At 49.0% G+C, this 27,134-nt stretch overlaps 1 protein-coding gene across 1 annotated transcript in view; it reads left to right on the top strand.

The window, feature by feature from the left end:
- Window positions 1-27,134, top strand: part of atosb (atos homolog b) — a 27,729-nt gene extending 595 nt beyond the window's left edge. The window contains 11 exon segments of the mRNA XM_080755261.1: window positions 1,969-2,154; window positions 3,772-3,977; window positions 6,425-7,294; window positions 8,411-8,839; window positions 8,841-9,133; window positions 15,103-15,164; window positions 16,473-16,557; window positions 18,134-18,292; window positions 20,456-20,524; window positions 23,479-23,741; window positions 26,726-27,134. Coding sequence (XP_080611387.1) covers window positions 6,640-7,294; window positions 8,411-8,839; window positions 8,841-9,133; window positions 15,103-15,164; window positions 16,473-16,557; window positions 18,134-18,292; window positions 20,456-20,524; window positions 23,479-23,741; window positions 26,726-26,879 — 2,169 coding nt within the window. The 5' untranslated portion in view covers window positions 1,969-2,154; window positions 3,772-3,977; window positions 6,425-6,639 and the 3' untranslated portion in view covers window positions 26,880-27,134.

Here is a 27,134-nt window from a genome sequence, read left to right on the forward strand (position 1 = left end):
TGGTGGTCAGATGTGGTATTGCAGTCTGACTGGGTGTCAGGGTGGCCTGGTTGCCAAATGTGGTATTGCAGTCTGACAGGGTGGCCTGGTGGCCAGATGTGGTATTGCAGTCTGCAGTGACCGCGTGTCAGATTTAGAACACGTTGTTCCTGAACTACACATCAAGGAAGCTTAGAGAAGGAAGTGTCGTGGTCACGTGACTGTGCCATGTGACCATGACACTCTCATGGGAGCCAGATCTCGCACCGGAAGTTATACACATGAATGCAAAGCAGTGAACGGAGCAAGCTGGACCACTAGGGGGCGGCGGTGGCTCCATTTCCAATGGAAGCCCATATGGTTCGACCAAACATTTTGTTTGACGGGGGGGAGGGGGGAGGGGGGCCCGCTCACCTCCACCCCACCCCCTCCTGGCGCTGCGGCCATCTTGGAAACTAAACACAATATAAACAGTGGGAGAGGGGGCGGGGCCTTAGAGTACATATGAATAGAGACGCCACCCGGAGGAAACCCTGAGGCGAAAGAGACATAGTGGCCCAATTTGGTATTGCAGCTCGAGCCAGCGCTGGTCCGTTGACTATCATTGCGCACGTTCATGTTATTATTGGGGCCATTACACGCAAACGAATGTTTCATACGTGAATGCGCAACAAACGGCACAATGATAGTCAACGGCAGCGCGTTCATGTGTTTGGGGGCCAATCCATCCCAGAATGCACTCTGTTCCTACACAAAAGGAGGAGTGAAATCGCCTCATGCGCTTTTGAGCAACTTAATGCAAGTGGATGGGAGGAGAACTACAACTTAATGCAAGTGGATGGGAGGAGAACTACAACTTAATGCAAGTGGATGGGAGGAGAACTACAACTTAATGCAAGTGGATGGGAGGAGAACTACAACTTAATGCAAGTGGATGGAAGGAGAACTACAACTTAATGCAAGTGGATGGGAGGAGAACTCTGGGTGTCTCTATTCATATATACTCTAAGGGTAGGGCAGAAAAAGGCCCTTATCCCCCCCCACCCCCCTCCCCCTAGGGATCCATCCATCCATCTTCAACCGCTTAACCGTAGTCGGGTCGCGGGTGCAACAGCTCCAGACTTCCCTCTCCAGAGCAACATTAGTGACTTCCTCCTGGGGGATCCCGGGGCCTCTGGTCCTTGGTCTGCCCCGGGGTCTCCTCCCAGTGGACATATAATCTCTCTCTCTCTCACTGCCTCTGTCTCTCTCTCTCACTGCCTCTGTCTCTGTCTTTTCCTCTCACAGTCTTTGTGTTTAAGGACAAAGGAACTGTTGTCACATGGTCATGTGACACATGATCATGCTAACATGCTAGCTTGGTTGCCATGACAGTGTCTCAGTGTGACTTAACGTTGCCAGGTTGTGGTCCCAGTGTTGCACAAGTTAGCATGACGCTCAACAAGTTAGCATGACGCTCAACAAGTTAGCATGACGCTCAACAAGTTAGCATGACGCTCAACAAGTTAGCATGACGCTCAACAAGTTAGCATGACGCTCAACAAGTTAGCATCTCAACCACTAGCCTATGGGTGAATTTCCCATTTGGCTAGCGGTTAAAATGTTGGCTTTCCACGCAGGTTCGATTCCCAGGCGTTACGTTGGTCCCGTAACCCGGATCGGGTCTCCTGGGGTGTTTGAATCCTGTGCATTACGCCAAAACTCAACAAGTTAGCATAATGTTAACACTCAACAAGTTAGCATGGTGCTAACACTCAACAAGTTAGCATGACGCTAATACCCAACAAGTTAGCATGACGCTAACACCCAACAGGTTAGCATGATGGCAACACTCAACAAGTTAGCATGGTGCTAACACTCAACAAGTTAGCATGATACAATTAATTGAGCTGTGAGTGTGTGTGTGTGTGTGTGTGTGTGTGTGTGTGTGTGTGTGTGTGTGTATGAGAGACATGGTGTGTGTGTGTGTGTGTGTGTGTGTGTCTGTAGGGATCGTGAGTGGAATGCTCCTGTCATGATGTCACCGCCATGCCACACCCCACGCCTCGATGACCAAGGAGGGCGTGTCCAGCCGTCGGCCAATCACAGACGGAGCCTGGGTAGTAGAGTCACTTCCTGTGCAGAAGAAGCATTTCCTCTGAGGAGCCTCCTACCTCACTGACGCTCCGCCCCCCGGTAACTACCTCACTGACGCTCCGCCCCCTCTGTAACTACCTCACTGACGCTCCGCCCCTCTTCCACACTCACTCCAGAGTGCCACTATATTTCCACACTCACTCCAGAGGGCCACTATAGTTCCACACTCACTCCAGAGGGCCACTATATTTCCACACTCACTCCAGAGGGCCACTATAGTTCCACACTCACTCCAGAGGGCCACTATAGTTCCACACTCACTCCAGAGGGCCACTATATTTCCACACTCACTCCAGAGGGCCACTATATTTCCACACTCACTCCAGAGGGCCACTATAGTTCCACACTCACTCCAGAGGGCCACTATATTTCCACACTCACTCCAGAGGGCCACTATAGTTCCACACTCACTCCAGAGGGCCACTATAGTTCCACACTCACTCCAGAGGGCCACTATATTTCCACACTCACTCCAGAGGGCCACTATAGTTCCACACTCACTCCAGAGGGCCACTATAGTTCCACACTCACTCCAGAGGGCAACGTTGCATATTTATTTTGTAGCAAAAATTGCCGATCTACAAGCTCAAAAGCAAGTTTTGAGCTTGTAGATCGGCAATTTTTGCTATATTTGAAATCCAATTTTTTTTTTTGCCATTTTTGAGTGGTGCAACCACTCCCTTACGGAGCTGTGTGTGTGTGTGTGTGTGTGTGTGTGTGTGTGTGTGTGTGTGTGTGTGTGTGTGTGTGGGTGGCTGGGTGCGTCTGAGCACGAAAACAGCATGGTTGTTTTTCACCACCTGTGCGCAACCTAACACACACACAAACACACACACACACACATTGTATAACTGTATATACCATAACTGTATACATGGTGATTTCGGGTGTGCCAGTACAGTACAGTACAGTACAGTACAGTACAGTACAGTACAGTACAGTACAGTACAGTACAGTACAGTACAGTAGAGGGACCCCCACACGGTAACTCTGTCATTTCTCAAGCGTTTCGGACGTGGGGTGGCCCGCCGGAATCGGGCCGGCACCATGGTTGCGTTCCTGTGGGTCAGTACAGTACAGTACAGTACAGTACAGTACAGTACAGTACAGTACAGTACAGTACAGTACAGTACAGTACAGTACAGTACAGTACAGTACAGTAGAGGGACGCGGGCCGGCTCGCCGGAATCGGGCCGGCACCATGGTTGCGTTCCTCTGGGTCTCGAGCTTCCGCCCCCCACCCCCACACGGAGTTGCACCACTCACTTCACACGGGTGTGAAGTGAGTGGTGAGCTGATCTACAAGCTCGCAACACGTCGCGCTGCGACATGTTGTGAGCTTTTAGATCAGCTCATTGTTATTAGTAGTTTCAGAACGAAAGGGCATTAGAAGTGATCAAACTATAGGAACAGAATGCAAGTTCATAGAAGCATCTTCCAGGAATACAAATGTCTTCTAAATCCTAACAGTATTCTGAAATACCTATATATATTCAAAGACAAAAATAGCAGATCTACGAGCTTGTAGATCTGCTATTTTTCAATAGCTAAAGTACAACATAATGCTTTAAAACACCAAAAGGGGTTCCCGCCCAGAATGGGTTAATGATACTCGTGGTCAACGTCTTGTTATTTTGCTTCCTTTCCGTCGTATAGTTCCTGCATCCCCTATACTTCCTCGTTTGGAGCCAATCGAAGCCGTCTCCTGTTTTCCTCTCATCCTGATTGGTCGGCAATGCTGGCGGCATCGTCTGGCGGTCGCCGCGGAGACGGGCGCCGTCCTGCAATTGGTTAGCCAGATGTCGTGGCGGGAAGCCAGGCCCCTCCGCCAGGCCCCTCCCACCTGGACCGCAAGGACACAGGTCAGACTCCTCCCCCATAATCCTGGGCCAGGTGAAAGGAGTTGACCTCATTAGGCCCACTGCTTGGCAGAGCCTGAGCAGAGCCTTTTGTGGTGGTTCTGGAGAACCGTGGGTCCGACCGACCGACTCGACACCGGGCACTGCCCTCCCTGCGGGGTGTGGACCGCGTGTGTCGAATGTGAAGTCGGCGGGGCCAACGGTTCTCCAGTTACGTGCATTACAGCCGCACACGCACACACACACACACACGCACACGCGCACACGCACACGCACACACAAACACACACACATGTACGTACGTACGCACGCAGAGATGTGGCGCATTCATAGTAGGATATTGAAGATAGAGAATCAGCAGTTTGGTTCTTCTGCCGTTAGTTTGAGGTTGATCCTGTATTTTATTTTCCATAGATTTCCTGTACTGTTATTTGGAAACTAAAAAGAGAAGGCACCAAGTGTTGCCAGATGTACGAGAATGATCATATCTGTACGATACTTTTACGCTCTGAAGGGCCAATAATTCCTAATAATGCCCAAATGTACACGCCATATATCACACACGTTGTGACCTTGTAGATCGGCTATTTTCAGTGTAAAATCAGCCATTACAATATATCAAGGCCCGCCAAAACACATTTCAGTCGACTAAATCAACTGTGGAGTTTCATTCCAAAGACTATGACTAAAACTAAAATATAAATTCGCAGCACTGTCTCAAACACTGAATACACAATTCTTTGTGAAATTACATACGTGTGATGTCTCAATACAACATTTACATTTACAGCAACGGAAGCTCTGATCACGAGTAAAATATAAATGCTCTCGTCGTACAGTCTGGAGCAACGGAAGCTCTGATCATGAGTAAAATATAAATGCTCTCGTCGTACAGTCTGGAGCAACGGAAGCTCTGATCACGAGTAAAATATAAATGCTCTCGTCGTACAGTCTGGAGCAACGGAAGCTCTGATCACGAGTAAAATATAAATGCTCTCGTCGTACAGTCTGGAGCAACGGAAGCTCTGATAACGAATACAATATAAATGCTTCCGTCGTACAGTCTGGAGCAATGGAAGCTCTGATCATGAGTCAAATATAAATGCTTCCGTCGTACAGTCTGGAGCAACGGAAGCTCTGATCATGAGTCAAATATAAATGCTTCCGTCGTACAGTCTGGAGCAACGGAAGCTCTGATCATGAGTCAAATATAAATGCTTCCGTCGTACAGTCTGGAGCAACGGAAGCTCTGATCACGAGTCAAATATAAATGCTTCCGTCGTACAGTCTGGAGCAACGGAAGCTCTGATCACGAGTAAAATATAAATGCTCTCGTCGTACAGTGTGGAGCAACGGAAGCTCTGATCACGAGTAAAATATAAATGCTCTCGTCGTACAGTCTGGAGCAACGGAAGCTCTGATCACGAGTAAAATATAAATGCTCTCGTCGTACAGTCTGGAGCAACGGAAGCTCTGATCACGAATAAAATATAAATGCTCTCGTCGTACAGTCTGGAGCAACGGAAGCTCTGATAACGAATACAATATAAATGCTTCCGTCGTACAGTCTGGAGCAACGGAAGCTCTGATCATGAGTCAAATATAAATGCTTCCGTCGTACAGTCTGGAGCAACGGAAGCTCTGATCATGAGTCAAATATAAATGCTTCCGTCGTACAGTCTGGAGCAACGGAAGCTCTGATCATGAGTCAAATATAAATGCTTCCGTCGTACAGTCTGGAGCAACGGAAGCTCTAATCATGAGTAAAATATAAATGCTTCCGTCGTACAGTCTGGAGCAACGGAAGCTCTGATCATGAGTAAAATATAAATGCTTCCGTCGTACAGTCTAGAGCAATGGAAGCTCTGATCATGAGTAAAATATAAATGCTTCCGTCGTACAGTCTAGAGCAATGGAAGCTCTGATCATGAGTAAAATATAAATGCTTCCGTCGTACAGTCTGGAGCAACGGAAGCTCTAATCATGAGTAAAATATAAATGCTTCCGTCATACAGTCTGGAGCAACGGAAGCTCTGATCATGAGTCAAATATAAATGCTTCCGTCGTACAGTCTGGAGCAACGGAAGCTCTGATCATGAGTAAAATATAAATGCTTCTGTCGTACAGTCTGGAGCAATGGAAGCATGGTGCTAACATGTTGCCCCTCCCATTAGCATGACGCTAACATGTTGCCCCCCCATTAGCATGACGCTACCATGTTGCCCCTCCCATTAGCATGACGATAACATGTTGCCCCTCCGATTAGCATGACGCTAACATGTTGCCCTCCCATTAGCATGACGATAACATGTTGCCCCTCCGATTAGCATGACGCTAACATGTTGCCCCTCTCATTAGCATGACGCTAACATGTTGCCCCTTCCATTAGCATGACGCTAACATGTTGCCCCTCCCATTAGCATGACGCTAACATGTTGCCCCTCCCACAGGCGCTGTGAGGCTGATCTTCCCGTCTCCCAGCGGGGAGCGTAGCGACTTCCTGTACGACTTCCTGTGGGATCTGAGTCTTCAGGACTTCAGGACTAGGACCTACCAGACACACACACACACACACACACACACACGCACACACACACACACACACACACACACACACACACACCAGTGTGAACTCTTTGCTGCGACCACCACCAGAACCAGAACCATGCGACACATCCACGTGGAGCTCGGCCACAAGGAGGCGCCGGCCGCGCTGGAGCTTCCAGTGCGGGAGGGGGACCTCCTCCTCCCACCCCCCTCCTCCCCCCCGACGCAGGGGGCCCCGGACCCCCACCCCGGAGGCCCCGGGGCTGGGCTGGGGGGCCCCGGGGGTGCTCTCGGGGAGCCCGGCGTGGGGGCGGGGCTGAGGCCCTTATTCGGCGGCGAGGAGCTTCGCATGCAGAAGGTCTACCAGCTGTCCATCTTCTCACAGAGGGGGAGGGGCTTCTCCCACCCCCGCCCGGGGGGAGGGGTGGGGGTGAAGAGGGGCCTGGGAGAGCCCTCCCCCGCCTCGCCGGCTCACAGCAACAACAACAACAACAACAACAACAACAAGCGCCCCCACCTGGAGGACTCCGAATCGGACGACGAGGGGCTAGAGGGCGGGGTGCTGTGCGGGCCGGGCCCCCCCGGGGGCGTGTACCACTGGGATCCCCCCGAGGGGGGGGGCGGGGGGCTGTCCCCCAGGACTCCGCCCCTCTCGCCGAGCCACACCCCTTCCCGGAGGCCCGCCCAGCACAACCACGACAGGCCCGTACCGGACGTCTTCGCCGGCCCGCTCTCGCCCAAGTCGCCCCCCCGTGGCTGCGCCCCTCCCACAGGTAGGCACCTCCCACAGGTAGGCACCTCCCCCAGGTAGGAACCTCCCACCACAGGTAGGCACCTCCCCCAGGTAGGAACCTCCCACAGGTAGGCACCTCCCACAGGTAGGCACCTCCCACAGGTAGGAACCTCCCACAGGTAGGCACCTCCCCCGGGTAGGCACCTCCCCCGGGTAGGAACCTCCCACAGGTAGGCACCTCCCACAGGTAGGCACCTCCCACAGGTAGGCACCTCCCCCGGGTAGGCACCTCCCCCGGGTAGGAACCTCCCACAGGTAGGCACCTCCCACAGGTAGGAACCTCCCACAGGTAGGCACCTCCCACAGGTAGGCACCTCCCCCGGGTAGGCACCTCCCCCTGGTAGGCACCTCCCCCGGGTAGGCACCTCCCACAGGTAGGCACCTCCCCCGGGTAGGAACCTCCCACAGGTAGGCACCTCCCACAGGTAGGAACCTCCCACAGGTAGGCACGGCCACATCATTACGTCATATTATCATAGTGTCTAATCGCAGTTATTTTAAATAATATGTTCAAAGATTTGCACCACATTTTCACGATTTTTTTCAGAAATACGCGACTAGCGACTGGACAGCGGGGCCCTGTCTAACGTCTAAGGGTCTTTTCTTAGAATTGGACGGGATGATTTAGATCGCGAGTTATTAACGTTTTCGTTGTCGTCGGCTAAACGGGGGGGGGGGAGACATTTTCGATGACGTCCCACTGTTACGCAACATCGAGTATTGCGCAACAGGCGCTCCCAGGCTGTGAAGCGATGCGACCGATTTTCATATCAATGAACTTCGTCTTTTGGATAAAACTTTGTCCTGGGCGCTGGGTGTTACTAATAGAAAGGATGGTGAACTTCGTCATGTGTTAAGTGCTAGTAAACAGCTCTCTGTGCTAGTAAACAGCTCTCTGTGCTAGTAAACAGCTCTCTGTGCTAGTAAACAGGACCTGAGTCCACTCTGTACTTGGACTGCTGTCTCTTTCCCAATAATAGCTGATCTGCGAACTAGATGGATGGTGGTGTTTGAAATTAAATGGTTGTCAATTTGTTAAATGTCGTAAATTGTGACCCATCTCCCCCCCCCCACCCCCCCCCCCCCCCTACTCCAGGCTCCCCCGCGGCCAGTCCCTCCAGAAGCCCACCGGGGGGAGGACCCCCCTTCTCCCCGCCCGGTGGTGGGGGGGGTCCGGGGGGCAGTCCCAGCAGAAGCCCCCTGGGGGGCGGACTCTTCTCCCCGCCCTGTGGAGGGGGGGGTCCTTGGACCAGTCCCACCAGAAGCCCACTGGGGGGAGGACCCCCCTTCTCCCCGCCCGGTGGAGGGGGGGGTCCGGGGGGCAGTCCCAGCAGAAGTCCACCGGGGGGCGGCGGACCCTTCTCCTCCCCGCCGCACCACTCGGAGCCCGGCGGGGCCTCGCGGTGGCAGGCCGGGGGTCTCGAGTCCTCCCCGCCCGAGCGCAGCAGCGCCGCGCGGTCCCCCCCGTCCACACCCCGACACGCCCCGCCCCCCCGCCCCGGGGGAAGCCCCCCCCCATGCGCCACCGCGGCCAAGAGGAGGCTGCTGCTGCTGCCGTGCGACGGCCCCCCGCCCCCCCCCGCCACCGGGGGCCGGCGGCGACTCGTGTTCAGAGGACGAGGGTCCGTCCACCTCCAAGAGGAGCCGAGGCTCCTCCTCCTCCTCCCCCCCCCGGACCCCCCCCGCCCCAACCACCACCGCCGCCGCCGCGGGGGGGGGGGGGCTGGGAGTGGGCCGCAGCACCGACGCCAAGGCCGCCCCCTACTGGAACCACCTGCTCCCTGCGGCGCTGCTGCAACGAGACCACCGGAGCTCCAAGGTTAGCGCACGGCACGCACGCACGCACACACACACACGCCCGCACACGCACGAACGCACGCACGCACGCACGCACGCACACACGTACACACGCACACACACACACGCACACACGCACACACGTACACACGTACACACTGACACCACTTCACCCATTCTGACCTGAGATCAGATTATAAAAATGTCTGTTTGAAAATGACAGTTTTCTGAAAAAGCTCTTGTTTCTATGTCAGTCGTTCTTCGATTTATTTATTTTTTAGCAGACCTACAAGCTCGTAGCGCGCTAGTGATTAGTGATTAGTCCGATCAGCACGACCACCTTCTAAAGACTCTTAGCCAGTGATACAGTCTGGAGCAACGGAAGCTCTGATCACGAGTTAAATATAAATGCCTCCGTCGTACAGTCTGGAGCAACGGAAGCTCTGATCACGAGTAAAATATAAATGCCTCCGTCATACAGTCTGGAGCAACGGAAGCTCTGATCACGAGTAAAATATAAATGCCTCCGTCATACAGTCTGGAGCAACGGAAGCTCTGATCACGAGTAAAATATAAATGCCTCCGTCATACAGTCTGGAGCAACGGAAGCTCTGATCACGAGTAAAATATAAATGCCTCCGTCATACAGTCTGGAGCAACGGAAGCTCTGATCACGAGTAAAATATAAATGCTTCCGTCATACAGTCTGGAGCAACGGAAGCTCTGATCACGAGTAAAATATAAATGCCTCCGTCATACAGTCTGGAGCAACGGAAGCTCTGATCACGAGTTAAATATAAATGCCTCCGTCGTACAGTCTGGAGCAACGGAAGCTCTGATCACGAGTAAAATATAAATGCTTCTGTCGTACAGTCTGGAGCAACGGAAGCTCTGATCATGAGTAAAATATAAATGCTTCCGTCGTACAGTCTGGAGCAACGGAAGCTCTGATCATGAGTAAAATATAAATGCCTCCGTCGTACAGTCTGGAGCAACGGAAGCTCTGATCACGAGTAAAATATAAATGCTTCTGTCGTACAGTCTGGAGCAACGGAAGCTCTGATCATGAGTAAAATATAAATGCTTCCGTCGTACAGTCTGGAGCAACGGAAGCTCTGATCATGAGTAAAATATAAATGCCTCCGTCGTACAGTCTGGAGCAACGGAAGCTCTGATCATGAGTAAAATATAAATGCTCCCGTCGTACAGTCTGGAGCAACGGAAGCTCTGATCACGAGTAAAATATAAATGCCTCCGTCGTACAGTCTGGAGCAACGGAAGCTCTGATCATGAGTAAAATATAAATGCTTCCACCTTTACGTCCAACATGGATTGAGATGGAATCTTCCTCAGTAAGGCCTGCCTCGTTAACTGCTCTTATTCATACCCCTATTCGTTTTTCTCTTACCCCTTATTCTAAGAATGTTATTGTCAAATCCACACTGAAAATTTGGAATCAATTCAGGCGCCACTTTGGTCTACAAGCTCAGTCCTTCCTTGCCCCAATAACAGCAAACCCTTTATTCCATCCATCTTTGAGTGATAATGCCTTCTCTTTATGGTCATCACTTGGTATTACAAAGCTCAGTGATCTGTATATTGACAAAGTATTTGCCTCCTTTCAACAGCTGTCTGGGAAATATTCCCTTTCAAATCAACACTTCTTTCGATATCTTCAGATTCGCAGTGTTGTGCGTAGCCTTAACCCTGTATTTCCAAACCTTCCAGAGGCCACTGTGGTTGATTCCTTCTTAACTCCATTGTCGAGCACGAAGGGCCTAATATCGGTTATGTACAATTGTATTTTCTCTTTGCGGCCTACTTCAATAGAAAATATTAAGAACAGGTGGGAAGAGGACTTGGGAGAAGAAATCTCAGACGATGATTGGGAAGATATTTTACGTCTTGTCCACTCTTCTTCCATTTGTGCGAGGCATGGGCTAATCCAATGCAAAATTATCCATCGTGTGCATTTCACTAAAGTTAGGTTATCCAAAATATATGGTGATATTGATCCCCTGTGTGATAATAATAATAATAATAATAATAATAATAATAAAACTTTATTTGTATAGCACCTTTCATGACATGAAATGCAGCTCAAAGTGCTTTACAGAAAAATGGAGGATAAAAGAAAAGCAAGGCAACTACATTAAAAACAAGCAGTAATGCAATACAGTGAATAACAAAAATAAAAGATAAAATATCAATTAAAAGCAATGTTGTAATTGTAGAAGTGGGTCTTGAGCTGAGCTTTAAAAATGTCTACAGAGGCTGCCTGACGAAGGTACAGTGGGAGCTTGTTCCATGCCGACGGCCCGTAGAAGCAAAAAGCTGCTTCCCCGTATTTTTTAGTTGCCATTTGTTTTGGCAAAGCGAGCAGGCCAGCAGTGGAAGACCTTAGGGGGCGGTTTGGGACATATTTAGGCAGGCAGTCATGTAGGTAGGAAGGTGCGAGACCATTGAGAGCTTTATAGACAAGTAAAATAATTTTAAAATCAATCCTAAAAACAACCGGAAGCCAGTGCAGTGATGCCAAAACTGGAGTAATATGTTCTCTCATCTTAGTTATAGTTAAAACTCTGGCTGCTGCATTTTGGACAAGTTGTAATCTGTCAGTTGTTTTCTTAGGCAGTCCTGAATAAAGTGCATTGCAGTAGTCAAGCCGATAGGTGTCGTTCGCCCCCCCCGCCACGTATATACATATGTTTTGGTCATGCCCTTCTTTACGTAGGTATTATTGGACTAAGATCTTTGACACTATGTCGAGTAGTGTTGGGGTACCATTTGAACCAAATGTAATGACGGCTATTTTCGGAATCTCTCCCCCTGATCTATTCCTGTCAAAATACAAAGCTCACTTGGTGGCCTTTACCACTCTCTTAGCTAGGCGTCTGATTCTGATGAAATGGAAGTCCTCTGCTCCCCCAACCCATCTTCACTGGACTAGAGATGTACTCCACTTTATTAAATTAGAAGAAATTAGATGTACCCTGAGAGGCTCTGTATCTAAATGTGAGGACACATGGGGCCCCTTCCTCGCACTAGTAAATAACTTGCAGTTCCAAGCAATTCCAGATTTAATGAGTTTAATCCTGGATCTGAGCATGCTACTGTAGATTCCCGACGCAGCTGGGTTGTTCAGTATATTTATTATTAGGAGCCATGTGTGGATGCACTGCCACGTCCATTATGTTTTGGGTGACCAATGACCATGCCATGTTGTCTTGTCTTGTCTTGTCGTACGTTTGTCTTGTTTTTGTTTCAAAACTTGATTCAGGTTATGTGGTTTGTATTAGTGTCGCTTCCATGTTAGCATAGGACTATGCAACTTTTTATTTTTTTTTCTTATTTTTTTTTATGCTACCACAATATTTTGTGTATGGACTCACAACATTTTGTTATCTTTTATATGTTTCATATGGGTGTCACATATACTGTCATTTGATTTACTGTATACCCTGAATCTTGAATAAACAAAACAGTGAAAAAAATATATATATATATAAATGCTTCCGTCATACAGTCTGGAGCAACGGAAGCTCTGATCATGAGTAAAATATAAATGCCTCCGTCGTACAGTCTGGAGCAACGGAAGCTCTGATCACGAGTAAAATATAAATGCTTCCGTCGTACAGTCTGGAGCAACGGAAGCTCTGATCACGAGTAAAATATAAATGCCTCCGTTGTACAGTCTGGAGCAACGGAAGCTCTGATCACGAGTAAAATATAAATGCTTCCGTCATACAGTCTGGAGCAACGGAAGCTCTGATCACGAGTAAAATATAAATGCCTCCGTCATACAGTCTGGAGCAACGGAAGCTCTGATCACGAGTAAAATATAAATGCCTCCGTCATACAGTCTGGAGCAACGGTAGGGTTGGGGGGCTATCATCACGCCATACTGGAACAGGCAGAGTAGCTCCAGAATGAAACCTATTGAAGAGACTGTCATTGTTCTGACCCCCTCCATGACACACACGCACACACACACACACACGCGCACACACACACACACACACACACACACACACACACACACACATGGCTCATTCTGGTCTCTGAGTAGTCCGTTGGCTTCCAGTTCCAGAACCACTTTTTTTTCTTCTTTTTTTTTCTCAATTTCTTTTTTTTTACAAGTGAGTTTCTATGAAGGGAGGGGGGGGGGGGGGGTGTCACACGGTGGGGGGGGGGGAAACACGGGGTCTCCAGAGCACGGTAGAGAGACACACACACACACAGATAGACAGGTAGAGAGAGAGAGGGGGGGTGGGCAACCCAGCCCGACGGACAGGACTTACTTTTTTTTATCCGGACGGAAAAAGGCAGGAAAAAAACACCACCAGGCCCGGAGGAGACGGAACTATAATAAACCCAGGCCCGGAAGAGGAGCGGAGCGGAGTCAGAGCTATAATAAACCCAGGCCCGGAGGAGACGGAACTATAATAAACCCAGGCCCGGAGGAGACGGAACTATAATAAACCCAGGCCCGGAGGAGGAGCGGAGCGGAGTCGGAACTATAATAAACCCAGGCCTGGAGGAGGAGCGGAGCGGAGTCGGAGCTATAATAAACCCAGGCCCGGAGGAGGAGCGGAGTCGGAACTATAATAAACCCAGGCCCGGAGGAGGAGCGGAGCGGAGTCGGAGCTATAATAAACCCAGGCCCGGAGGAGGAGCGGAGCGGAGTCGGAGCTATAATAAACCCAGGCCCGGAGGAGGAGCGGAGCGGAGTCGGAACTATAATAAACAAAACAAACTTAACCAATCAGGATGTATTCCTCCTCCTCCGTGGGGGGAGGGGTGGGAGTGACGCGGAGCCCCCCCGCCCCCAGCTGACGTAGAGCCCCTCCCCCGCGTCGGGGGGAGGGGGAGGGGGCGGTGGTGGTGGTGCCAGCCAGGGGGGGGGAGGAGGACGAGGAGGAGAGAGGGGTGTCGGTGGCCTTCGCTGGCCGCCATGTTCCCGCCACGACGCTCGGGCTACGTAGCCCGCCGCCGTTAGCTCGCCACCAGGGGGGGGAGGGGGAGTGGGTGACCCCCGCGGCCGGCGGCCCCCAGGACATGGGCAACAGTGTCGCTATGTTGCCATTCAGCTCTCGGCAGCCAGTAAGTACTTTAGTCTCAGTAAGTACTTTAGTCTCCAGTAAGTACTTTAGTCTCAGTAAGTACTTTAGTCTCAGTAAGTACTTTAGTCTCAGTAAGTACTTTAGTCTCCAGTAAGTAGTTTAGTCTCAGTAAGTACTTTAGTCTCCAGTCGCTGACTCATGACAGCTCTTTCCGTTGCTCCAGACTGTGTTAGGGGTTAGGGGATATGAGCTTTGGGCTTATCCAGTACCGGGTATCGATAAGCTTTGGATTTATCCAGTACCCGGTATCGATAAGCTTTGGGCTTATCCAGTACCCAGTATCGATAAGCTTTGGGCTTATCCAGTACCCAGTATCGATAAGCTTTGGGCTTATCCAGTACCCAGTATCGATAAGCTTTGGGCTTATCCAGTACCCGGTATCGATAAGCTTTGGGCTTATCCAGTACCCAGTATCAATAAGCTTTGGGCTTATCAAGCCTCTTATGGAGGATAGCGGTCCATGATGTCATGTTTAAACAATCAAGACAAGAGGTGATCAATAAATAAATGTAATCATCCACGCTGAAGGGAAAAGGGGCGGGACTGGGCCTGGCGTCTTCATGAAAGGGGGCGGGACTAGGCCTGGCGTCGTCATGAAAGGGGGCGGGACTGGGCCTGGCGTTGTCATGAAAGGGGGCGGGACTGGTCCTGGCGTCTTCATGAAAGGGGGCGGGCCTGGTGTTGTCATGAAAGGGGGGCGGGGCTTGGCCTGGCGTCGTCATGAAAGGGGGCGGGACTGGGCCTGGCGTCGTCATGAAAGGGGGCGGGCCTGGCGTCGTCATGAAAGGGGGCGGGACTGGGACGCTCGATAAGCCTGATCAATAACAGTGTGGTCGTAACGTTTCATTCTTTGACCTTTGACCTGCAGGGTGCCGCTGCAGAGAGCTCACGCTCCGCCCGGAGGTTGAATCGTGCGCTGCGACTGAAGAGGTTAGAGAACGCCACAGACACTTTATCTCTTTTAGAGAGTTTTATGAAAAACTATGTTTCTATGTCAGCTGGTGCTCAACCTTTTTCACGTTTTGGACCCCCAGAATTATCTGTCTAACTGTCCTCTAACTGTCCCTCTAACTGTCCCTCTAACTGTCCCCTGTCCCTCTAACTGTCCTCTAACTGTCCCCTGTCCCTCTAACTGTCCTCTAACTGTCTCTAACTGTCCCCTGTCCCTCTAACTGTCCTCTAACTGTCCCTCTAACTGTCCCCTGTCCCTCTAACTGTCCTCTAACTGTCCCTCTAACTGTCCCCTGTCCCTCTAACTGTCCTCTAACTGTCCCCTGTCCCTCTAACTGTCCTCTAACTGTCCCTCTAACTGTCCCCTGTTCCTCTAACTGTCCTCTAACTGTCCCTCTAACTGTCCCCTGTCCCTCTAACTGTCCTCTAACTGTCCCTCTAACTGTCCCCTGTCCCTCTAACTGTCCTCTAACTGTCCCTCTAACTGTCCCTCTAACTGTCCCCTGTCCCTCTAACTGTCCCCTGTCCCTCTAACTGTCCTCTAACTGTCCCTCTAACTGTCCCCTGTCCCTCTAACTGTCCTCTAACTGTCCCTCTAACTGTCCCTCTAACTGTCCTCTAACTGTCCCTCTAACTGTCCCTCTAACTGTCCCCTGTCCCTCTAACTATCCTCTAACTGTCCCTCTAACTGTCCCTCTAACTGTCCCCTGTCCCTCTAACTGTCCTCTAACTGTCCCTCTAACTGTCCCTCTAACTGTCCCTCTAACTGTCCCCTGTCCCTCTAACTGTCCTCTAACTGTCCCTCTAACTGTCCCTCTAACTGTCCCCTGTCTCTCTAACTGTCCCCTGTCTCTCTAACTGTCCCCTGTCTCTCTAACTGTCCCTCTAACTGTCCTCTAACTGTCCCTCTAACTGTCCCCTGTCTCTCTAACTGTCCCCTGTCTCTCTAACTGTCCCTCTAACTGTCCCTCTAACTGTCCTCTAACTGTCCCTCTAACTGTCCCTCTAACTGTCCCTCTAACTGTCCTCTAACTGTCCCTCTAAATGTCCTCTAACTGTCCCTCTAACTGTCCCTCTAACTGTCCTCTAACTGTCCCCTGTCTCTCTAACTGTCCCTCTAACTGTCCCTCTAACTGTCCCTCTAACTGTCCCTCTAACTGTCCTCTAACTGTCCTCTAACTGTCCCCTGTCCCTCTAACTGTCCCCTGTCCCTCTAACTGTCCTCTAACTGCCCCCTGTCTCTCTAACTGTCCCCTGTCTCTCTAACTGTCTCCTGTCTCTCTCCAGTCGACAGCTACGCAGTGGCAGACACAGCGAGTCCTGCCGGCCCGCTCCGCGCTCCTTCAGCCGCTCGCTGCTGGGGAACTTTGAGGTACGTCGCAGTCGCGTCGCAGTCAATGTCATGGCACCCGTTTCAACTGTCAGCCGGTGTCCCACATGGAGATATCTGTGTGTGTGTGTGTGTGTGTGTGTGTGTGTGTGTAGACTGCAAACTGAAAAGTGTACTTTGGCAATCAATTCGGCCCACTGATTGGCTGAGGCAGAGGCTGGAAATTGCCCAGGTGAAAGGAGTTGGCCTCATTAGCCCCACTGCATGGCAGAGCCTGAGCAGAGCCTTTTGTGGTGGTTCTGGAGAACCGTGGGTCCGACCGACCGACTCGACACCGGGCACTGCCCTCCCTGCGGGGGTGTGGACCGCGTGTGTCGAATGTGAAGTCGGCGGGGCCAACGGTTCTCGAGTTACGTGCATTACAACCGCACACACACACACACACACGTACACACACACACACACACACACACACACACACACACACACACACACACACACACACACACACACACACACACACACACACACGTATACACGCACCAGGGGGGCAGTCAGACAGATAGTCTGTGAAGCCAATAAGGAAATCGGGATTTCCTGAAAGTTCATATAATGGCCTGTTGTGGCGCTGTCATTGGACCCATAAAAACCCATAGCCCCATAGAAGTCCATGTATTTGGGCCCAACTTCACCTAGACTGTATTACCTTAATAAACATGGTCATGAATACTTTCTGCTTCCAGTCACTAGTTTAAAGTCTCATTTCTAATGTCATAATATTCTTTTTGGAAAATTATGGTCCCATTTATAAAAAAAATGACCACAAAGTCGCGTATGTTCTGAGGGGCGTGGCTACCGTTACAGTCTATGAACGGGATCCCCCACCCACTCGAGTCAAAATAAAAACCAACGGAGAAGAAGGGGGGGGGGGGAAGTCCCGCCTCGTTGTCTGGGCCAGCCAATGGGCCAGCTCGGCCAAAACGGATCTAGAAAGATGGCGACGTACAATTCAAGGACTGACTGGCTTAATTTTACGTACATGTTAGACCCGCGGAACGCTTTGTCCATGCATATTTTTTACAGTCTATGACACGCACACAGAGACATTTACAGTAGGATACAAGTAAGACGCGCAAACGCGGGAAGCCAACGCAGCTCGTACATATTTGGGTTTTTTTAAGATTTTTTGAGTTATTTCTTTTTAAGTTAAGTTTTTTTTAAGTTAAGTTCTTTTTTAAGTTAAGTTTTTTTAAGTTAAGGTGTGTGTGTGTGTGTGTGTGTGTGTGTGTGTGTGTGTGTGTGTGTGTGTGTGTTTTTTTTGTGTGTGATACAGCTGCGCCCTCTGGTGGCGGGCAGGTGGTGTCACACAGACACACACACACACACACACACACACACAGACAGACATGATCTGCTAGGTCTCATAGTTAGTGCTCACTGCGTTCGCAATCAAACCTACTGTAATGTCCCCCCGTATCAAACCTACTGTAATGTCCCCCCGTATCAAACCTACTGTAATGTCCCCCCGTATCAAACCTACTGTAATGTCCCCCCGTATCAAACCTACTGTAATGTCCCCCCGTATCAAACCTACTGTAATGTCCCCCCGTACCACCAGGAGTCGATGCTGAAGGGTCGTTTCTCTCCGTCGGGCCGCGTGGACGGCTTCACGGCGGAGATCGGCGCCAGCGGCTCCTACTGCCCGCAGCACGCCACACTTCCTGTGGGCGTCACCTACTACCACCTCTCTGAGCACAGCGCCCCCTCGCCCTTCCTGGTGAGTCCGCGTCACTGCACCCTGCCCTGTGCTATTTACTTCGACGATGGAAGAGGGACGCTTCGTTGCGTGTTACTGTCGTAGCAAAAAATGAATAAATAAATAGCTGATCTACAAGCTCAAAACGCGTCGCACTGCGACGCGTTTGGAGCTTGTAGATCAGCTTTTTTTAATTTGCTGTTTATTTGAATTGAAATCCTGAAATTGCTTTTGTGATTATTTTTTTAACTGGATTCCTGTTCATTTAATGTTCAAATGCCTTTAATTATAGTTATGTTAACTTTATGAACTAAATACAAATCACAAAATGACAAAATGACAATAACATTTTAATGCTAGTCATTCAGCTACTATTGTCGACTGAAGTAATTAAAGAGAGTCATGTTTGGATTTGTGACCAATAATAAATCGGTATTCAGATATTAACCTGCGGGCCGCATTAAGTGAAGGTTGGGGCCCTTATGTGGCCCCCGGGCCCCAACCCTGCTGCACTAGCAGCACAAATTAATAATTTCCTTTTTGGGGATATCTTTCACAATAATGAATAAAACATGTTCTAGACATTCTAATGATCACAAAAAAACATATATTACAATTATTTTACCTACTTTTAATTAGGGTAAAGGTCAAAAGTCTTAAAAAATGTTCAAAATCACACAGAGTCCAGACATTTTTTATTTGTGTGAATTTCAGCCTCTGTGGGGGGTGTTTATATACAAATATCATGACCAATGGCATTGAAATGGCATTGCAATGAACATCACTGATGACGTTTAGGTGAAAAATGAACAGAAAAAAATTATAATAATTTAGTAATTAATTAAATTAAATGTGTTGCTAAAAAGCAACTCTGGGTGCTAGAGGGTTAAACATGTAGCTATAGGTGTAATGTTCGAGTCCACAGAAGACATGTAAATATGAAATAAATGCTTAAACATGTAGCTAGGTGTAATGTTAGAGTCCTCAGAAGACATGTAAACATGCTTAAACATGTAGCTATAGGTGTAATGTTCAGAAGACATGTAAATATGAAATAAATGCTTAAACATGTAGCTATAGGTGTAATGTTAGAGTCCACAGAAGACATGTAAATATGAAATGAATGCTTAAACTTGTAGCTATAGGTGTAATGTTAGAGACCACAGAAGACATGTAAATATGAAATAAATGCTTAAACATGTAGCTATAGGTGTAATGTTAGAGTCCACAGAAGACATGTCAATATGAAATAAATGCTTAAACATGTAGCTAGGTGTAATGTTAGAGACCACAGAAGACATGTAAATATGCTTAAACATGTAGCTATAGGTGTAATGTTCAGAAGACATGTAAATATGAAATAAATACATAAACATGTAGTTAGGTGTAATGTTCGAGTCCACAGAAGACATGCAAAATATTAATTAAATGCTTAAACATGTAGTTAGGTGTAATGTTGGAGACCACAGAAGACATGTAAATATTAAATAAATGCTTAAACATGTAGCTAGGTGTAATGTTATAGAGTCCACAGAAGACATGCAAATATGAAATAAATGCTTAAACATGTAGCTACAGTAGGTGTAATGTTAGAGACCACAGAAGTGAACTTTTCAAGTCTGTTTTCTCAACTCGCTGTTTCTCTACAAGACATTACTCTATAAGCCATATCTCCAAAACCGGTGGGTCAAACTGAACAACCAATATGTCAATTTGAAGCTATGATTCCCTGCTTTCATATGACATGATGACATTCATATGACATGACATTCAAACTTCAAAGAAATCCAATGGCAGTCCCTCAGTCAAATGTTGTTCTCAAATCATATGAAATGAAATGCATGTGAAACTCAGCACGCACATTCCCACTATATGCAGAGGACGAAATGCCACTTTCATATCAGCCTCATGGTGGCGCTATAACAGGAAAGAGACACTGTTACTCGTACCCGTGAAGGACGAGTGGGTGTTTGCTGATTGCATTCTGTACAGCACCTTGTGAATATTGTGTCTTATGTGGACACAAATACATGATTAAAAAAATCGTGTGTGTGTGTGTGTGTGTGTGTGTGTGTGTGTGTGTGTGTGTGTGTGTGTGTGTGTGTGTGCGTGTGTGTGTGTGTGCGTGTGTGTGTGTGCGTGTGCGTGCGTGTTTGTGTGCGTGCGTGCGTGTGTTTTCTACAGGGGGTAATCTCCCTGGACACTCTTGGAAAGAAAGGGTACAGTGTACCCAAAGCAGGGACCATTCAAGTGGTGAGATCTGAACCCTTTTTCACTTGGTTCTTACTTTCATTTATTTCACTAGCCCTTACCCGTTGTGAGATATGGGTGCGTTTGGAAGTGCGCACCGAGAGCACACTCGCCTATTGGTTTGCATTGCTCAGTGTGCTCAGTGCACTCGCCTTATTGGTTTGCATTGCTCAGTGTGCTCAGTGCACTCGCCTTATTGGTTTGCATTGCTCAGTGTGCTCAGTGCACTCGCCTATTGGGGCGCGTTCGGAAATGCGCACCGGGAATGTGGTCAGTTTGTTGAGTGTGGTGGGCGGTGACGTCACAGAGTGCGTTCAGTGTGCCTTATTTACGAACGACCACAGCTGTGACGCATTCACACCGATTCAACACCGGACAACCCCAGCTTCAGGGTAGGGTCGCTCAGTGGATGACCCCAGCTTCAGGGTAGGGTCTCTCAGTGGACGACCCCAGCTTCAGGGTAGGGTCTCTCGGTGGACGACCCCAGCTTCAGGGTTAGGGTCGCTCAGTGGACGACCCCAGCTTCAGGGTAGGGTCTCTCAGTGGACGACCCCAGCTTCAGGGTTAGGGTCGCTCAGTGGACGACCCCAGCTTCAGGGTAGGGTCGCTCAGTGGACGACCCCAGCTTCAGGGTAGGGTCGCTCAGTGGACGACCCCAGCTTCAGGGTAGGGTCGCTCAGTGGACGGCCCCAGCTTCAGGGTAGGGTCGCTCAGTGGACGACCCCAGCTTCAGGGTAGGGTCGCTCAGTGGACGACCCCAGCTTCAGGGTAGGGTCTCTCAGTGGACGACCCCAGCTTCAGGGTTAGGGTCTCTCAGTGGACAACCCCAGCTTCAGGGTTAGGGTCGCTCAGTGGACGACCACAGCTTCAGGGTAGGGTCGCTCAGTGGACGGCCCCAGCTTCAGGGTAGGGTCTCTCAGTGGATGACCCCAGCTTCAGGGTAGGGTCGCTCAGTGGACGACCCCAGCTTCAGGGTTAGGGTCGCTCAGTGGACAACCCCAGCTTCAGGGTTAGGGTCGCTCAGTGGACGACCACAGCTTCAGGGTAGGGTCGCTCAGTGGACGGCCCCAGCTTCAGGGTAGGGTCGCTCAGTGGACGACCCCAGCTTCAGGGTTAGGGTCGCTCAGTGGACAACCCCAGCTTCAGGGTAGGGTCGCTCAGTGGAAGACCCCAGCAGAATAAATGAACGACAAGAGAGAACAGCAGTGCGTTCAGGGCGCATTTCCGAACGCGCCCTTAACGACCTGCTAGCTATCCTATAGTTCAGTGGTTCTCAACCAGTGGTCCGGGGACCACCAGTGGTCCTTGAGGGGGTTCCAGATGGTCCCCATGGGTAAATGATGGAGAGTTGGTAGCGAAGTTTCATTTTAAAAGCTCTCAAGAGTTAAATTATTGTTAAACATCTGCGTTACTTACAAGAAGTCGACACAATTAGAGAATGTAGAAGAATTGTGATTTTTGATCAACATTTTCCAACGGCATGAAATTGTGGACAAAATCTTATCTAACAACATCAAAATATTCTTTAGTTTGGGATTTGAGAAGCTAAATGGTGGTTCCGTGGCTCAAATGGGTCTGAGAGGCTAAATGTCGTCAAACGGTTGTTCCGTGGCTCAGATGAATAATAAAACAGATACCCAATAAATATGAGCCTTGATATGAAAAGGGTTGTACAGAATGCTATTTATCTCTGCATTCTATGATCCTATAGTTTACTGAGACGCTACACTGTCTCTCTGCATTCTATGATCCTATAGTTTACTGTCTCTCTGCATTCTATGATCCTATAGTTTACTGTCTCTCTGCATTCTATGATCCTATAGTTTACTGTCTCTCTGCATTCTATTATCCTATAGTTTACTGTCTCTCTGCATTCTATGATCCTATAGTTTACTGTCTCTCTGCATTCTATGGTCCTATAGTTTACTGTCTCTCTGCATTCTATGATCCTATAGTTTACTGTCTCTCTGCATTCTGTGGTCCTATAGTTTACTGTCTCTCTGCATTCTATGATCCTATAGTTTACTGTCTCTCTGCATTCTATGATCCTATAGTTTACTGTCTCTCTGCATTCTGTGGTCCTATAGTTTACTGTCTCTCTGCATTCTATGATCCTATAGTTTACTGTCTCTCTGCATTCTATGATCCTATAGTTTACTGTCTCTCTGCATTCTATGATCCTATAGTTTACTGTCTCTCTGCATTCTGTGATCCTATAGTTTACTGTCTCTCTGCATTCTGTGGTCCTATAGTTTACTGTCTCTCTGCATTCTATGATCCTATAGTTTACTGTCTCTCTGCATTCTATGATCCTATAGTTTACTGTCTCTCTGCATTCTGTGGTCCTATAGTTTACTGTCTCTCTGCATTCTATGATCCTATAGTTTACTGTCTCTCTGCATTCTATGATCCTATAGTTTACTGTCTCTCTGCATTCTATGATCCTATAGTTTACTGAGACGCTACACTGTCTCTCTGCATTCTATGATCCTATAGTTTACTGTCTCTCTGCATTCTATGATCCTATAGTTTACTGTCTCTCTGCATTCTGTGGTCCTATAGTTTACTGTCTCTCTGCATTCTATGATCCTATAGTTTACTGTCTCTCTGCATTCTATGATCCTATAGTTTACTGAGACGCTACACTGTCTCTCTGCATTCTATGATCCTATAGTTTACTGTCTCTCTGCATTCTATGATCCTATAGTTTACTGTCTCTCTGCATTCTATGATCCTATAGTTTACTGTCTCTCTGCATTCTATGATCCTATAGTTTACTGTCTCTCTACATTCTATGATCCTATAGTTTACTGTCTCTCTGCATTCTATGACCCTATAGTTTACTGAGACACTGTGTGTGTGTGTGTGTGTGTGTGTGTGTGTGTGTGTGTGTGTGTGTGTGTGTGTGTGTGTGTGCATGTGTGTGTGTGCGTGTGTGTGCGTGTGTGCGTGCACAGACCTTATTCAACCCAAACAAAACGGTGGTGAAGATGTTTCTGGTTACCTACAACTTCGGGGACATGCCCGTCAGTCACATGACCTTCCTCAGGCAACGCCTCTTCCTGGTGCCTGTGGAGGAGGGGGAGGGGCCCGACCACAAGGGGGAGGGGCCTGGTGACAAGGGGGAGGGGCCCGAGGCCAAGGGGGAGGCGGCCTCCGCGGCAGGGGGAGTGGCCGGCAAGGACAGGAAGAGGATCCTCTGCTACCTGATCCACCTCAGGTAGGAAAAATAAACTCCATATATGGGCATAGAAGGGACACAGCCTGGGGCGGGGCATGACATGCATTTCAACTTGCATCGTTCCCGACCGCTCTAGTGTTTATAATAAATACAGAACCTAAAGGTATATTCAGTGATTTCACTTAATTCAAATATCACTTATTTTTTTGTTTTGTTGTGATAATCCTCTCTACTATAGAGTGTGCTGACCATATAAGGAGTTCCTCCCTGTCCCCAGTTAACCCCTGGGGGTCAAAAAACCTTAGGTTTCGTTTTTGGTTCTCTATCCTGATTGGATGAAAGCTTGGCTGAAAGCTCGTAGGTCTGCTGTTTTTTCAATAGCTAAATTATAACAACATGGGTTAAGGGTGTAAAACGGTCACGGCCGGGCCGCTGTTAGTGTTCTGGATAAACGGGTTCCCTGTTCTGTTGGTGTTCTGGATAAACGGGTTCCCTGTTCTGTTGGTGTTCTGGATAAACGGGTTCCCTGTTCTGTTGGTGTTCTGGATAAACGGGTTCCCTGTTCTGTTGGTGTTCTGGATAAACGGGTTCCCTGTTCTGTTGGTGTTCTGGATAAACGGGTTCCCTGTTCTGTTAGTGTTCTGGATAAACGGGTTCCCTGTTCTGTTGGTGTTCTGGATAAACGGGTTCCCTGTTCTGTTAGTGTTCTGGATAAACGGGTTCCCTGTTCTGTTGGTGTTCTGGATAAACGGGTTCCCTGTTCTGTTAGTGTTCTGGATAAACGGGTTCCCTGTTCTGTTGGTGTTCTGGATAAACGGGTTCCCTGTTCTGTTAGTGTTCTGGATAAACGGGTTCCCTGTTCTGTTGGTGTTCTGGATAAACGGGTTCCCTGTTCTGTTAGTGTTCTGGATAAACGGGTTCCCTGTTCTGTTGGTGTTCTGGATAAACGGGTTCCCTGTTCTGTTAGTGTTCTGGATAAACGGGTTCCCTGTTCTGTTAGTGTTCTGGATGAACGGGTTCCCTGTTCTGTTGGTGTTCTGGATAAACGGGTTCCCTGTTCTGTTAGTGTTCTGGATAAACGGGTTCCCTGTTCTGTTAGTGTTCTGGATAAACGGGTTCCCTGTTCTGTTGGTGTTCTGGATGAACGGGTTCCCTGTTCTGTTAGTGTTCTGGATGAACGGGTTCCCTGTTCTGTTGGTGTTCTGGATAAACGGGTTCCCTGTTCTGTTGGTGTTCTGGATAAACGGGTTCCCTGTTCTGTTAGTGTTCTGGATAAACGGGTTCCCTGTTCTGTTAGTGTTCTGGATAAACGGGTTCCCTGTTCTGTTAGTGTTCTGGATAAACGGGTTCCCTGTTCTGTTAGTGTTCTGGATGAACGGGTTCCCTGTTCTGTTAGTGTTCTGGATAAACGGGTTCCCTGTTCTGTTAGTGTTCTGGATAAACGGGTTCCCTGTTCAGTTGGTGTTCTGGATAAACGGGTTCCCTGTTCTGTTGGTGTTCTGGATAAACGGGTTCCCTGTTCTGTTAGTGTTCTGGATAAACGGGTTCCCTGTTCTGTTAGTGTTCTGGATAAACGGGTTCCCTGTTCTGTTGGTGTTCTGGATAAACGGGTTCCCTGTTCTGTTAGTGTTCTGGATAAACGGGTTCCCTGTTCTGTTAGTGTTCTGGATAAACGGGTTCCCTGTTCTGTTAGTGTTCTGGATGAACGGGTTCCCTGTTCTGTTAGTGTTCTGGATAAACGGGTTCCCTGTTCTGTTAGTGTTCTGGATAAACGGGTTCCCTGTTCAGTTGGTGTTCTGGATAAACGGGTTCCCTGTTCTGTTGGTGTTCTGGATAAACGGGTTCCCTGTTCTGTTAGTGTTCTGGATAAACGGGTTCCCTGTTCTGTTAGTGTTCTGGATAAACGGGTTCCCTGTTCTGTTGGTGTTCTGGATAAACGGGTTCCCTGTTCTGTTGGTGTTCTGGATGAACGGGTTCCCTGTTCTGTTGGTGTTCTGGATAAACGGGTTCCCTGTTCTGTTGGTGTTCTGGATAAACGGGTTCCCTGTTCTGTTAGTGTTCTGGATGAACGGGTTCCCTGTTCTGTTGGTGTTCTGGATAAACGGGTTCCCTGTTCTGTTAGTGTTCTGGATAAACGGGTTCCCTGTTCTGTTGGTGTTCTGGATGAACGGGTTCCCTGTTCTGTTAGTGTTCTGGATGAACGGGTTCCCTGTTCTGTTGGTGTTCTGGATAAACGGGTTCCCTGTTCTGTTGGTGTTCTGGATAAACGGGTTCCCTGTTCTGTTAGTGTTCTGGATAAACGGGTTCCCTGTTCTGTTAGTGTTCTGGATGAACGGGTTCCCTGTTCTGTTAGTGTTCTGGATAAACGGGTTCCCTGTTCTGTTGGTGTTCTGGATAAACGGGTTCCCTGTTCTGTTAGTGTTCTGGATAAACGGGTTCCCTGTTCTGTTAGTGTTCTGGATGAACGGGTTCCCTGTTCTGTTAGTGTTCTGGATAAACGGGTTCCCTGTTCTGTTAGTGTTCTGGATAAACGGGTTCCCTGTTCTGTTAGTGTTCTGGATAAACGGGTTCCCTGTTCTGTTAGTGTTCTGGATAAACGGGTTCCCTGTTCTGTTAGTGTTCTGGATAAACGGGTTCCCTGTTCTGTTGGTGTTCTGGATAAACGGGTTCCCTGTTCTGTTGGTGTTCTGGATGAACGGGTTCCCTGTTCTGTTGGTGTTCTGGATAAACGGGTTCCCTGTTCTGTTGGTGTTCTGGATAAACGGGTTCCCTGTTCTGTTAGTGTTCTGGATAAACGGGTTCCCTGTTCTGTTGGTGTTCTGGATAAACGGGTTCCCTGTTCTGTTGGTGTTCTGGATAAACGGGTTCCCTGTTCTGTTGGTGTTCTGGATAAACGGGTTCCCTGTTCTGTTAGTGTTCTGGATGAACGGGTTCCCTGTTCTGTTGGTGTTCTGGATAAAGGGGTTCCCTGTTCTGTTGGTGTTCTGGATAAACGGGTTCCCTGTTCTGTTCGTCCTCCTCAGATTCCAGAGCTCCAAATCGGGGAAGATCTACCTTCACAACGACATCCGCCTGCTGTTCTCGCGCAAGTCCATCGAGGTGGACACGGGGATCCCCTACGAGCTGAAGTCCTTCACCGAGGTGCCACGGGACCCCCGATACAGCCCTCGAGTCTGACCCCCCCCCCCCCCCCCCCCCTCGGCACAGACGGAAGAGAGAGAGACTGCTATGGACGCAAACTTGAAAAGACTTGTACACAATTTCTCACACACTCACACATCCGCACGCACACACACACACACACACACACACACACACACACACACACACACACACACACAGACGCACACACACACACACACACACACACACACACACACACACACACACACAGACGCACACACACACACACACACACACACACACACACAC

Source organism: Protomyctophum bolini (genome assembly GCF_963924005.1).
Source record: "Protomyctophum bolini genome assembly, chromosome: 22".
Classification (NCBI taxonomy): Eukaryota; Metazoa; Chordata; class Actinopteri; order Myctophiformes; family Myctophidae; genus Protomyctophum; species Protomyctophum bolini.